The 12,175-nt window shown below is 37.0% G+C and overlaps 2 protein-coding genes across 7 annotated transcripts in view; both read left to right on the plus strand.

Moving 5' to 3' along the window:
* LOC142358608 (uncharacterized) overlaps positions 1–12,175 on the plus strand; it is a 591,411-nt gene that overhangs the window by 191,292 nt on the left and 387,944 nt on the right. The gene's annotated exons all lie outside the window — the stretch shown is intronic.
* LOC142358596 (innexin unc-9-like) overlaps positions 1–12,175 on the plus strand; it is a 134,197-nt gene that overhangs the window by 98,599 nt on the left and 23,423 nt on the right. For all 6 annotated transcript variants that reach the window (XM_075410035.1, XM_075410030.1, XM_075410031.1 and 3 more), the window contains one exon: positions 5,230–5,393. In XM_075410035.1, coding sequence (XP_075266150.1) covers positions 5,230–5,393 — 164 coding nt within the window. The remainder of the gene's footprint in view (positions 1–5,229; positions 5,394–12,175) is intronic.

Consider the following 12,175-nt stretch of genomic DNA (forward strand, 5'->3'; position numbering starts at 1 on the left):
CACTTACGCATACACACACAGACACAAGCACACACAGACAAACACCCACGATAACACATATACACAAAAACAAATATGAACGCATACACACAACACACATACACAAACACACACACACACAAACACACACAAACAAACACTCACTCATAAACAAACACACACATACACAAACACACATACACAAACGCACACAACACATATACACACAAACACACACAAACACAAACACACTCAAAAACACACACAAACACACACACAAACACAAACATACACACACAAGCACAAACACACACACATACAGACACAAGCACACACACATGCACTCACACAAACAAACACGCACAAACACATACAATCACACGGACACATACAAAAACGCGCGCGCACACACACGCACACACACTTACACACACACGAGCACACTCACACATACACATACACGCAAACGCACATGGACAAACACACACAAACAAAAACATACGCGCACACACACAAATACACGTACGCACACACACGTACACACACATAAACAAACACACACAAACAAACACCCACGCAAACATTTATATACAAATACACAAACATACGCACACGCACGCATGCACACACACACATATATATATATATATATATATATATATATATATATATATATACAAACAAGGACACGTACACACACACGCACTTACACACATACACTCATCTACACACATACATACACACACATTCACGCACGGAAACAAAGACACACAAACACTTATGCCCAACCCCTCCTCACAAACACACAGAGAAGAGCATGCACATGCAGATATGTGTGCTTGTATGTGTATGTGTGTGTGTGCGTGTATGTTTGTATTTGTGTATGTGTCTGGGTGGTGTGCGTGGTGTGGTTTTTATTTGAATAACCTGAATCAATTGCATCATGTTTTTGGGAAGAAAGCAGATTTTAGACCATCTTAAATAGACTGACAAGGGAAGAGTGGTGGTTGTTTACTATCTGAATTGACTGTTAAAAAATAAAGTTATTTCTTTCTTTGTTACATTTTTAGGAATTACTTGCTTTGTTATGGGGTCTACTACTATGGTTTTCTTGAAAAACTTTGCAAAATTAGTTGTTCATGTATTACTCCAGGCACTTAATTATGCAAATAAATTACTGTACAAAAAGGATTAAAACATTTTCACAAGATGTGATATGTTTTCAAGTTTTTTCAACTATGGCTAAGTTTGCACTCGTGTTAAACAATTGAAAAAAATTGTGAAAAAATTGCGATTTCCTAGCACATTTGTTTTTATTGTGAACCTTGGATAGAGCTCATCAACTTTTCTCTGGGATGCCTGCTTGCATTTAATCTGAATATCATAGGTAGGTGGGTGGACTATTGTAGGGGATCAATTGTGTAAAAATTGTGTTTGCAATTTGATTTTAAGTTGGAGTGGTATTGCCTCAAAAATTGAATTTTTACTTCGTAAACCTTGGGGGTGCTAAATTACTTTAGTAGTCGTTCAGTATAATAGTCTCTCGACCAACCTGTTTTCTATATACCGTAAGAACGAAGAGATGACGAGTTTTACAGAGAGAAATCAAAAAGATATCAGTGTTGATGGCATCAATTAGAGAGTGTTCGGCTGGAGGTTTTTGCTTAAAATAATGTAAGAAAAGCGCTCAGAGCCGCTGAAAGAAAATATTTTTCTGCAGATGAACGTTACATAATCATCCACTTAATGTGCTGAATTTTGAACACACTACTCACAAAAATTCAGCATTTGCTAACACATTAAGAGAAAAATCATGTGATTTCTTCCGCTGAAAAATTTTTTTTCAGTGGTTGTCAGCGCATTTTTTTCACAACTCTCATTTTTCATAGTTTCCACACCTTCTTCGTTCTATTTCTACACCGTCAGCGCCTTTCTTACATAATTTTTACCTTCACAGCCCAGTCTTGACAGCCCCCTTCACAGCCCCCTTCACAGCCCCCGGTCCCCAGAACAGGAGACTCTTCTCTAAAATGGGCGCAAAAATGCGGGAGAAATGCGCTGAAGGTTCTGATTTTTGGCATGTTAAAAATGTGGCGAATAATGTGCTGAACTGTTGCAGAAGTGGTTGACAATTGCTGAAAGTATTATTCAACGCATTCAGCACCTAAAAGTAAACTGTCAGCACATTCAACACATTTGTTAAACAATTTCACCACATTCAGCGCATTTCTTACATAGATTTCCGCTTACACCCGCTCACGCTCCGACCCATGATGATATTAGAATAATCATTTCTTAAAATTCTTAAATACATTAGACTTAACTGCTCATTTGCGTTCATTCAAGTTCATTCAAACACCATTACCCTTTCATAATATCTTTTCCAAAAGGGAAGTTGAGAGTTTGTTGCTATCAATCATACCAGCTGAGAAACAGTACATGAAAAGGAAACGAGAGACTAAACTTCCTATATTAATTCCGCGCTAGTAATATTGGCCGACAGGGCGTTTTGCCCACAAGGCAAAATGTGAAATTTGGCTGACCGCTTAATTCTGCTTGGTCGACAAATCTGATTGGTCAGTTTACTGCTATAGTTGGCCCACTATATTACAATTGATGTGCGGCTGGGTGTCGGTTTTAATACTGCTTTTTTGGTTCTCAACTAAACCCCCTGTCAGGAAGCTGAGCGATCACCATAAATTACCCCTTCTCATCTATTCTAACTCAAATTACTTCCTCATTAAAACCATCAACATAAACATGATACAAAACTCCCTCCTTGAAAAATGAATTAAATTTTCCACAATACTTACCAACGAAGTCCCATTTTGGTTAATTGTTCAAAATTACAACAGCAAATTGCGAGTATAATAAAAATAAAAGCAATCTTAATTGCTTCTTAGTCTAAATCATCAACAAAAACTACCAATTTTTGTGAAATATTCTCGGAGCAATTAATTCCGAAAGAGGAACAACCCATTGAGAAGCATTAGAGTGTCTTTTGAATGTTGTCGAGGTGTTAAAAGCCTTCGTCGCCGTAGCTTAGAACGCCTATTGAGTTAATGTAGCTGTAGATTTCGGGTGGGGGGGGGTGCTCATTTTAAAAAGGGGAACGCTTCCTGTTTTGCAGCTCTAACACACGGTAGCATCATCACCATATAGCTAATGGTTTATAGAAATTAGATGTCTTCCTAACCCTAAATGGTCTATAATGGTTTCAATGTTCTAATTTGCACTTATATGTAACTAAAAGTATTTTTTCTGCTTTCGATATCTTATCCTTGATAGCTTGGAGAGCTCAAAAAAGATATCATGACGTCTCTTAAACTTTAAATGATCTACTAGTCCCACTTGTTTCAAAATGAGATAAGGCCCGCTACAAAAAAAATGGTGTCAAGTAAATTTACCCAATTCAAATTTACTCAACGCCATTATAATTAATGCCATTATACCTAACCTGCATTTCTACCCAATACCAACCTTGCTTCACCCCATTGTTGAATTTTACAGAACTATTATTTAGCCGACCACATAATAAAATAGCCCGTTGGACTTGTTATGAAACTATCACAATCAACAATCAAACACAGGATTGTATTGTCCATTTAAGTGTGCTAAAACATCCTTGCAATAGCAACTGCTTGTTTGTAATCGCATGATTAATCTAAAAGATCAAAGAGCATTGGGCAAGTTAGCATTGGGTAAAATGATATTTTGTAAAATGACAGGTTAGGTATATTGGTATTGGTTCAGTAGGTAAAATGGAATCGGGTAAATTGTTATTTAACCAAAAATTTTGTATAGTTCATTCTGGTACTTGACCATCAGTGGGAATTGACCTTACAGCCGCGCATTGATTGTAGAAAATTTATTTTGGGGGGGGGTTGGATTTAGAGCTAGTTTTCTTGAAAAAGGAAAGCAGTCTTTCAATAGTTTTGTCTAATAAAAATTTGACTGCCGGTTACATTAAATTGACTTAGGCTTGAGTTGTTTGGGGTTGTACAGCTAATGCAGCGGACAATTTCGAAGATGACATAGTTTCAAATTTAATATATCAAAACTAATGTATTAAAGGGAACTTGTTTATTAAAAATTGTTTATTGGAAAAATCTCCCGCTTTTCAAAAACTTACCATGCCAACCATACAAAAAATATTTTCAGTAACTTTCTCCTCTTTGACCCCCAATGGAATTCCAGTTACCTGCAAAACAGTTTTTTAGCAACCGCTGCACAATCATGAAATAATCTTAATAAATCAAACACAAGAGTTGGCAGTGAAAAGTTGTAAACAGCTAAGAAAATGATAACAGTCCTCTAATATCAGAATTTTCAGACATTTTGTGATATGTCTTTTGGAATCCTATTGTGGAGACGCTTTAAGTTTAATTAAGTAAATCCTTAAGCGATTTTTTTTTGATTTGAGACTATGTAATTGTGTAATGAACTCTCTACTTTTCACTAACTTTTATCTGTCGATTGTCTATACACTCCCATTGCCATGGTATCTTATATCTGACACTGAAACTGAAGTGTTTATTGATATATATCTTTTGTTAGACGGTTGAGAGAGAACAACCTAATATAAATTGTGCATAAGATAAGCTTGACATATTTTGACAAAAAGCTCTACTTGTTCCACGTATAATTGGCTAGAGAAATGAAGTCAAAAGAACGTGAGAACGGGATATAAAAGATGCCCACGTTCGAGCGCTCGTAACCAGTATATGTTCAGCACACTAGGCTTGCAAGTAAGAGATCTTGATTCGAATGCAGTACTGGTACTTTTTCACAGTAGTTGCACCTGCTTAGACCCCCTAACATTTTAAGAGTGTTTGTAATGTTCAAAATTTTTCTTTAGAACGTTTGCCATGGTTTCCTATATCTGAATTTGGAACTAAAGTGTTTTCTTTATTTTAACTATATTTTTCTTTAGAATGTTTGTCATGTTCGAAATTTCTTGGAAATTCACTTTCAGTTAATGTGCGTTAACGTGAAAATTGAAATTTTCTACGGTACGAAAACTCAACAGACTCTGTTGACAAACACTATCTTTAACCGCCCAGTTTTGAATTAATGGTCCGTTATTTTGTAATAATTGCTGCACTGAAGTTTCATGATTTTTTTCTTTCGACTCTTTTGGCAGCCTCGATAAGTTTGTTGAATATTTCATTAATCGTTCTCTATATTTACTATATTATCTGTTAGAATGGGTGTGATATGTATGATATGTGTGAGATGTGTGTTGTGTAGGTGACCCGATCAACTGCTGGACCCCAGCCCAGTTCAACCGAGAGTGGGTGGAGTACACGAACAACATCTGCTGGATCTCTAACACATACTATCTCCCATTCGAGACAGCAGTGGCAGATGGGAAAAAGGATGGGAAGATACTCCACATCAAGTACTACCAATGGGTTAGTACACAACACCATCACTCATTCACGTATTCTGTTCACATTCTATTATTTCTTTAACAAATAATTATTTCTCCCCTTTTCCTAATATTTCCCTAATTTTGAACCTTTAACAATGGTCCCTATGGCGGCTGATCATTTAAACTTTACCTCTGTAGTTATTCAAATGATCAAGTTGAGATTTGCTTTAATGATCAGACAATTAGGGGTGTGGCAGAATGCGTTTTTATTACATGGACGAGAACGCTGAATGTCAAAAAAACTTCAGATCATCATAATCCTTTCCGATTTGGCTAACTGCTGAATATATATAATGACCATTTTTTGTTGTTATGCTCCATGGCAGTGCTAGCATTAGAACTAGCATTAGAAAAATTCATAGATTAAGCAAAAAGCTGGACCTATCAATAGCTAGAAACTGATTCAATAATTAAAACTCCGGTCAACAAAATTGAATACAACGGTTAAAACAAAAATGTCTACAAAAAACAATGGTCAAAAAAGGATTTTTGTTCAGGCACCCTTTTCTCACTCTACTTAAAAATCTAATTGAAAAACTCTTACGCCGCAAAACCGTTCGCTTTTTCGGATATTTGGGGAAAATTTGATTAGGCGCTGCCAGTTTTGGAAGCCATTTGGCAAAATTTTTAATTGATAGCTTCCACTTGGAGCTCAACAGTATGACTTGTCCCTAACAATTATTTGTACATAATAATAGCTTACGAGTCGAAGAATTTTGAGCACTTGCGGCATTTAGGTACATCCCCGCATTTATCCCAACAAATATTTTGAAAAAATATTACATCCTGAGAGCGTCTATAAGTGGATTTTTTTTTCAAAACTTCACAATTTTTCACAAGTCTTTTTTCGACTTCCAGAAAAAAATGTTTGAAAATTTTTGCCTTACAGCTACTAAAATTTGCGTCGCCAATTGAACATAAAAAACTGTAATTCGACAACATAACCACAAAAATTTGTAAGAAGATCTTTAGAAAAGCAGGCGCTCCAATAGAGGTCCAATTCCCCGTAATTTACAAACAACTTTGAAAGTATTTCACAGTTTTCCGGCTATGTTGGATTTTTTGAGCAGTTAAGAAGCAGTTTTCTCACAATTGCTGCAGAACCCAACGTTTGAGGGATTAGAGACACTTTCAAAATTACTCATATCTCAAAAAACAGAAAGTGTTGAACTCATCTGTCCAGATTTTAAAAAGCTAAAAAGTTGTGAAATTTTGCCACACCCAAAACCGATAACTTAATTGGATTTCGGATTAATTACAACCGTACAATGTAACCAAATTAAGCAAAGGATTGCGTTGATTTTTTGATAATTTTTGAAAATTCCTCTTTAACTTTGGATTTTAACGAAATTTTTAAAAGATTTTAACTTTCATGTTAAATGATTAATTTCAAGAAAATGTCAATAAAAATTGAACAGAAGGTTGCCAACACAAAGCTAAGTACACAGAAGCTGTTAATCAACTGTTAGTCCTTGAGCCTATTTACTGACTAAGAGTTACTGCTACTACTACCTTTACAACTTACTGTCGATAGCTTGGCGCTGAAACATTTAATTAATAGCTATAATGGCTATCTTTTATGGAATTTCTCTTCGCTTTTTGCAATCCAAAAAGAGATAAGATCGTAATGATGCTTTTTCATTTTTTGTAAGGATTGATCACACTTTTTGCAATCAAACCTCAAGCTTTCGAAATGGGATAAAAGTCTAACGACCGGGTAAGTAAGTTTAGTTGAAGGCTTTAACTTTGGTTTATGCGTTGTTTAGCGCCTATTGTCCTGAAGGTCCTGGAAAGACTAAATTCAAGGTGAAAAGATCATTTCAAAAAAAAATTTACGTTTTATTTGTTATTTTTCGACGGGTATTAATTTCAAGGTAAACAGAAAAAATGGCTTGAGTTTTTACATAAATTTCACCAATACAAATCTTGTTTTGAGGATATTGGATTTAAGAGTTTTTGCAACATTTTAGTAATTTTGGCATTTAAAAAATCACACCAGTTTTTGCCATTTTTGCCTCTGTTAGTTGCTGGTCTCTTATATGTCCGACCAGGTAATTTCAAGTCTGTCTACCACTCGTTTTAGACATGTTAACAAGAAAAATTTGTTTTCAAGGAGTTAAGTATTGAAGAATTTAGACAACTTGGATGTGACTTTTATAATTGTTTGAAGTTTTTTTAATGTTTTTTTTTCAGTTCTCGGTCATTAAACTCCTTGTAGGCCTGCATTAAGAATTTTACGGAAATCTTATGTTTCAAAGGAAGATATAAACAACAGGAACTATCAGGGATTTTTCAGTATTTGATAATTTCAATTTTTTACTACTTTTTTTTCGTGCCAGAAAATATTTGTTTTATGTGGAAAACTTTTTGTTTTCTTTTTCTCCTGCATTCTGATGGGAAACCTGAATAACCTAACTGCGAAATTATCTACAATTTAACTGCTACTGTTTCTTCTAAATTTCTAAAATATTGTTTCGCTCTGAATAATGTGAGGTTCAATCGGTCTGCTTGGAATTTGTTAGGATTTCACTATATTCTTTGGTAAGCAGGACTTGTTTTACTGTTTTTATTTCGTAATGTTACAATGTTATGACGTCACAATGACTTCAAATCTTCTTTCTGTTCAATCAATCACTTAATTTTGACATAAACGTGCGTGACGTCATTTTTCATTCCCAGTGGACCTAATTGTTTTTGTTCATTTGAGTAATTAGATTTTTGGTCACATGTGTGACTTGATTTTCTGCCATGAATAATTTTAGCAACTTTGCTGACTTTAATTTCACTAATTAAATGTTATTCGAGGACAGCTATTAGAAACAACCTATAAGCTATACAAGTTCTAAGACAAAGTATGACATCTCAGCAATTAGTTAAGAAAACTGAAATTTTTCTACTTCGGTTTTTCTAAGCTTTTTGAAACTGCAGCTCTACGAAGCTTTTTTTCTGCCAGCTATATTCTTCATCATTTCCGTCGTTTTCAGATGAAAAAAAAATTGTTTTTTTTAGTTCTTTGGAAAACTCCATCGAGCTTTTTTCGATTCTTTTTGGTCCCAACTCAGATGGAAGAAATCTATTGCGTTTCTTTTCTTGCACACATTGATATATGTCTAAAAACACTTGTAAAATTAAACACGCAATTCTGAACTATCTCTTTATGGTTTTGTGCTTTATTAATTATGATTTCCGATTTTGGCATTGTGAACACCAGAACATGAGGCATCTTTTCTTCGGTTCAAACTCTAATTTTATTCTGTAAAAAATCAAGTTTTTGTTTGTTTTTACAAAATCTGGAACATGTAAATTAAATTAACCATTTGGTTTAAGAAGTTACATTCTAGAATTATATAATTTAAATATTGTCATGTTCTTAAATTAGAGAAGGTAAGTGTAAGAGAATGTAGATAAGGTTCAATTACATTGTTCTAGACAGTTTAGTTTGGTAAGTTTTTATATCAGTTTTAAATTGCGGGAACAACCAACTCGTTTTGGTTGCGATAAGGACAAAAGTCAATGTTTTTTCAAGTTTTACTTCTGACTTGATTGTTGCACGACATGCTCCAGGGGAAAGAGGAGGCCAACTAACACATCACAGACGTTTGACCAGATCGTCGAAGAGGGTGTAACCCAAGTTGCCTAGAAAACCGTATCGAAAAAAGGTCAAGAAAAAATAGGCTAATCAGCCAAAACACGTGCGAGGGCGGAGACCGGACGAACTACGTGCCGTAAGCCGTTTTCACCTTCACCACACGGTGTTGGAAGATACTCCTTGACGAGTCGTTTCCAGAAATGGTTGACCATTTGCTGCACATTCTTCCAAGACTTGAAACTGGCGGGTTCTTGGCTGTCGAACTTTCCTGGTGGGAGAGAGTTGAACGGTCTGTTGATCAGAAAATGGTTTGGCGTGAGAGGCATTTCATTTTCTGGAAGGTCAGCGACAATCGTTAGTGGTCTGGAGTTCAATATAGCTTCGGTCTCGACCAAAATTGTCCTGAACACATCAAGCGACAGCCTTCTGGAGCCTAGAATGATCAATAGAGTGCGTTTCGCGGTCTGGATCAAGCGCTCCCAAATACCGCCAAAATGAGGTCCATAGGGAGGATTGAACTTCCAGGTTGTGTTCGTTGCTGCCATTGCTTTGTAGATTTTGTCGTTGTCGAGACGTTTCACAGATCTTTTTAGTTCCTCAGATGCACCAATAAATGTCTTGCCATTGTTGCTGAGCATTGTTGTTGGCTGGCATCTGCGGCTTACAAAACGTTGATAGGCGTTTAAAAAAGTGTCAGTGTTGAGATCGGGACAAGCTTCTAGATGGACACACCTAGTAACCAGGCAAGTGAAGATGAGGCCGTAGTGTTTTTCAATCTGTCCTTTGGCATCCTCTATATAAAAGGGTCCAAAAAAGTCGACTCCGCTGTTCGCGAAAGGATACTGGGTAGAGTCTGTCGGGAAACGGCAGGCAGGGAGGGGAGCCATGACGGGTTGAATGTTTTGAGCGGCAAATCGTCTGCAGAGAAAACATCTGTACTTTATACTCAAAAGTGTTTTTCTGAGTCCAATGATGTGGTATCTTTGCTGCACAAAAGCTTTCACTGGCTCTGTTCCTTGGTGAACGCAAATGTTATGTGCATGCTCTATATAGAGTCTCGCTATCTTGTCCTTTGCGTGCAGTATAATCGGAAATTTCTCAACTTCGAGGTTATCTGGCGCAAATTGCAGTCTTCCGCATGACCGAAGGATTCCATTGTTGTCTAACATTGGGTTGAGCGAACGGATTTTGCACTTTGAATCTATCCTGGAACCACGTTTCAGGGCTTGGATTGTTGAGAAGAAGAAATTTTGCTGCGAAATTTTGATCAGCTGATTTCTTGCAAGAATGACGTCTTCTGTTATATACTGGTGATCTTTAGGCCTTTGCTTTTTGATCCGAAAGAGCAAATTGAAGACTGTTGCTAAAGTCAGGAGCAACTTGTTCCAAGTTGAGAACCGTGTCGGGTCGATTATTTGCTCCGACAAATTGCGTGAAATTTCATGCGTTGCTAACACATGCTTTGAAGAGTTTTCAGCAGCGCTGAGCTGTCTTGTGGAAAGAAATGCTGGCGCTGTTAGCCACTTGGCTGTAATTTCGTCTGGGTTGAGACCACGGGTCCCGTGGTCAGCTGGATTTTCTTTGGTGGCAACGTGTTTCCATTGGTAAGCATCAGTTGATGCAAGGATTTCTTTGAGGCGATTCGCAACAAAAACAGGTTGCTTCTTGGTTGTCGATAACCAGTCAAGTACTACTTGACTATCTGTCCAGAGTGTAGAGCGAGTAATGTGAAATGATGACTCTTTCATGATGGTTGAAAGAAGGCGCACTCCGATGACTGCGGCTTCCAACTCTAATTTGGGTATGCTGATTTGTTTAATTGGGGCAACTTTGCATTTGCCTATTAGGTAACAAGTTTCAACATCAGTGGCTGAGTTAGGAACTGTTTTCAAGTATGCAACGGCTGCAACTGCTACAGCTGAGGCGTCGACAAATATATAGATTTCATTTTCACTTTCTGGTGAATGGCAACTCTTATTCAGAGTTCTGTTCAATGTCACTTCTGGGGAAGAAAAGTATAAATCCAAATTCTTTTGAAGTGGTTTAACTACTTGAGGGGCAATTTGATCGTCCCATTTTTTCCCAAGTTTCCACAGTTCTTGAAGAACTATTTTGAAACGGATCGTTGATGGCGACATTATTCCTATTGGGTCGAAGATCGAGGAGACAAGACTAAAGATCTTACGTTGAGTGTATGCTGAGGCATCTTTTGGGAAATCAGTGAGAGGTTTCATAAAAAAGCAGTCTTTCTCAAGATTCCATTTAACACCAAGAACTCTAACAATATCTGTCTTGTTCTCTTTGTCTTCTGGAGGGATTTGGTTTAGAATTAGAGAGCTGTTTGAAACAAATTTTGTGAGTCGAAACCCACCTGTTTGCAGACAATTTTTTGTTTGAAAAACTGCCTTACAAGCGTCTTGTTCTGTTGCATGTGATTGGATGTAGTCATCCATGTAAAAGTGCTTTCTGACGGCTTTGAGGGCTTCTGGGAATTGTTGACTGTTTTCTTTGGCACAATGGTTAAGAACGTATATTGCGCACGAAGGTGAGCAATTTGCTCCAAAGATGAGTCTGGTAAATTGGTACTGTTGTATCTGATTGTCTGCTAACCAAAGAAATCGAAGAGCAGATTGATCAATCTGATGGATGGCGATTTGCATAAACATGCCTTCGATGTCCGCAAGAACTGCAACGGGATGTTCTCGAAATCTCATCAGGACACCTAAAAGGTTATTAAGGAGATCTGGTCCTGTAAGAAGGTTTGAATTAAGCGATTGGCCGCGGAATTTTGAAGCGGCATTTGCAACTCGGCGGACTTTTCCGGGCTTATTGATATTTTCCACAGGATGGTGTGGCAGGTACCAAATTCTGTCTGGTTGAGGATCTTGCATTTCCACCGGTTTGACATAGTTTTTCTCGAGGTCTGTCAAGAGAGTCTCATTGTATTTGTCCTGCAACAAAGGTTTACGTTGAAGGCGTGTATTAAGGCTTTTGACTTGGTTCAGTGCAGAATAGAAGTTGTTTTCCAAATTTATTTCTGATTTCCAAGGCAGTTTGATTTCATATCTCTCACCATTGTGATTGATGGAGTTCTTCAAAATATCAAGAAACTGTTCTTCTTGCTTTGTGTAAACTTGTTCACGGTCCTTCTGAATGCCATCAGCTTCAATACT

Source organism: Convolutriloba macropyga, chromosome 2 (genome assembly GCF_964194025.1).
Source record: "Convolutriloba macropyga chromosome 2, txConMacr16.3, whole genome shotgun sequence".
Classification (NCBI taxonomy): Eukaryota; Metazoa; Xenacoelomorpha; order Acoela; family Convolutidae; genus Convolutriloba; species Convolutriloba macropyga.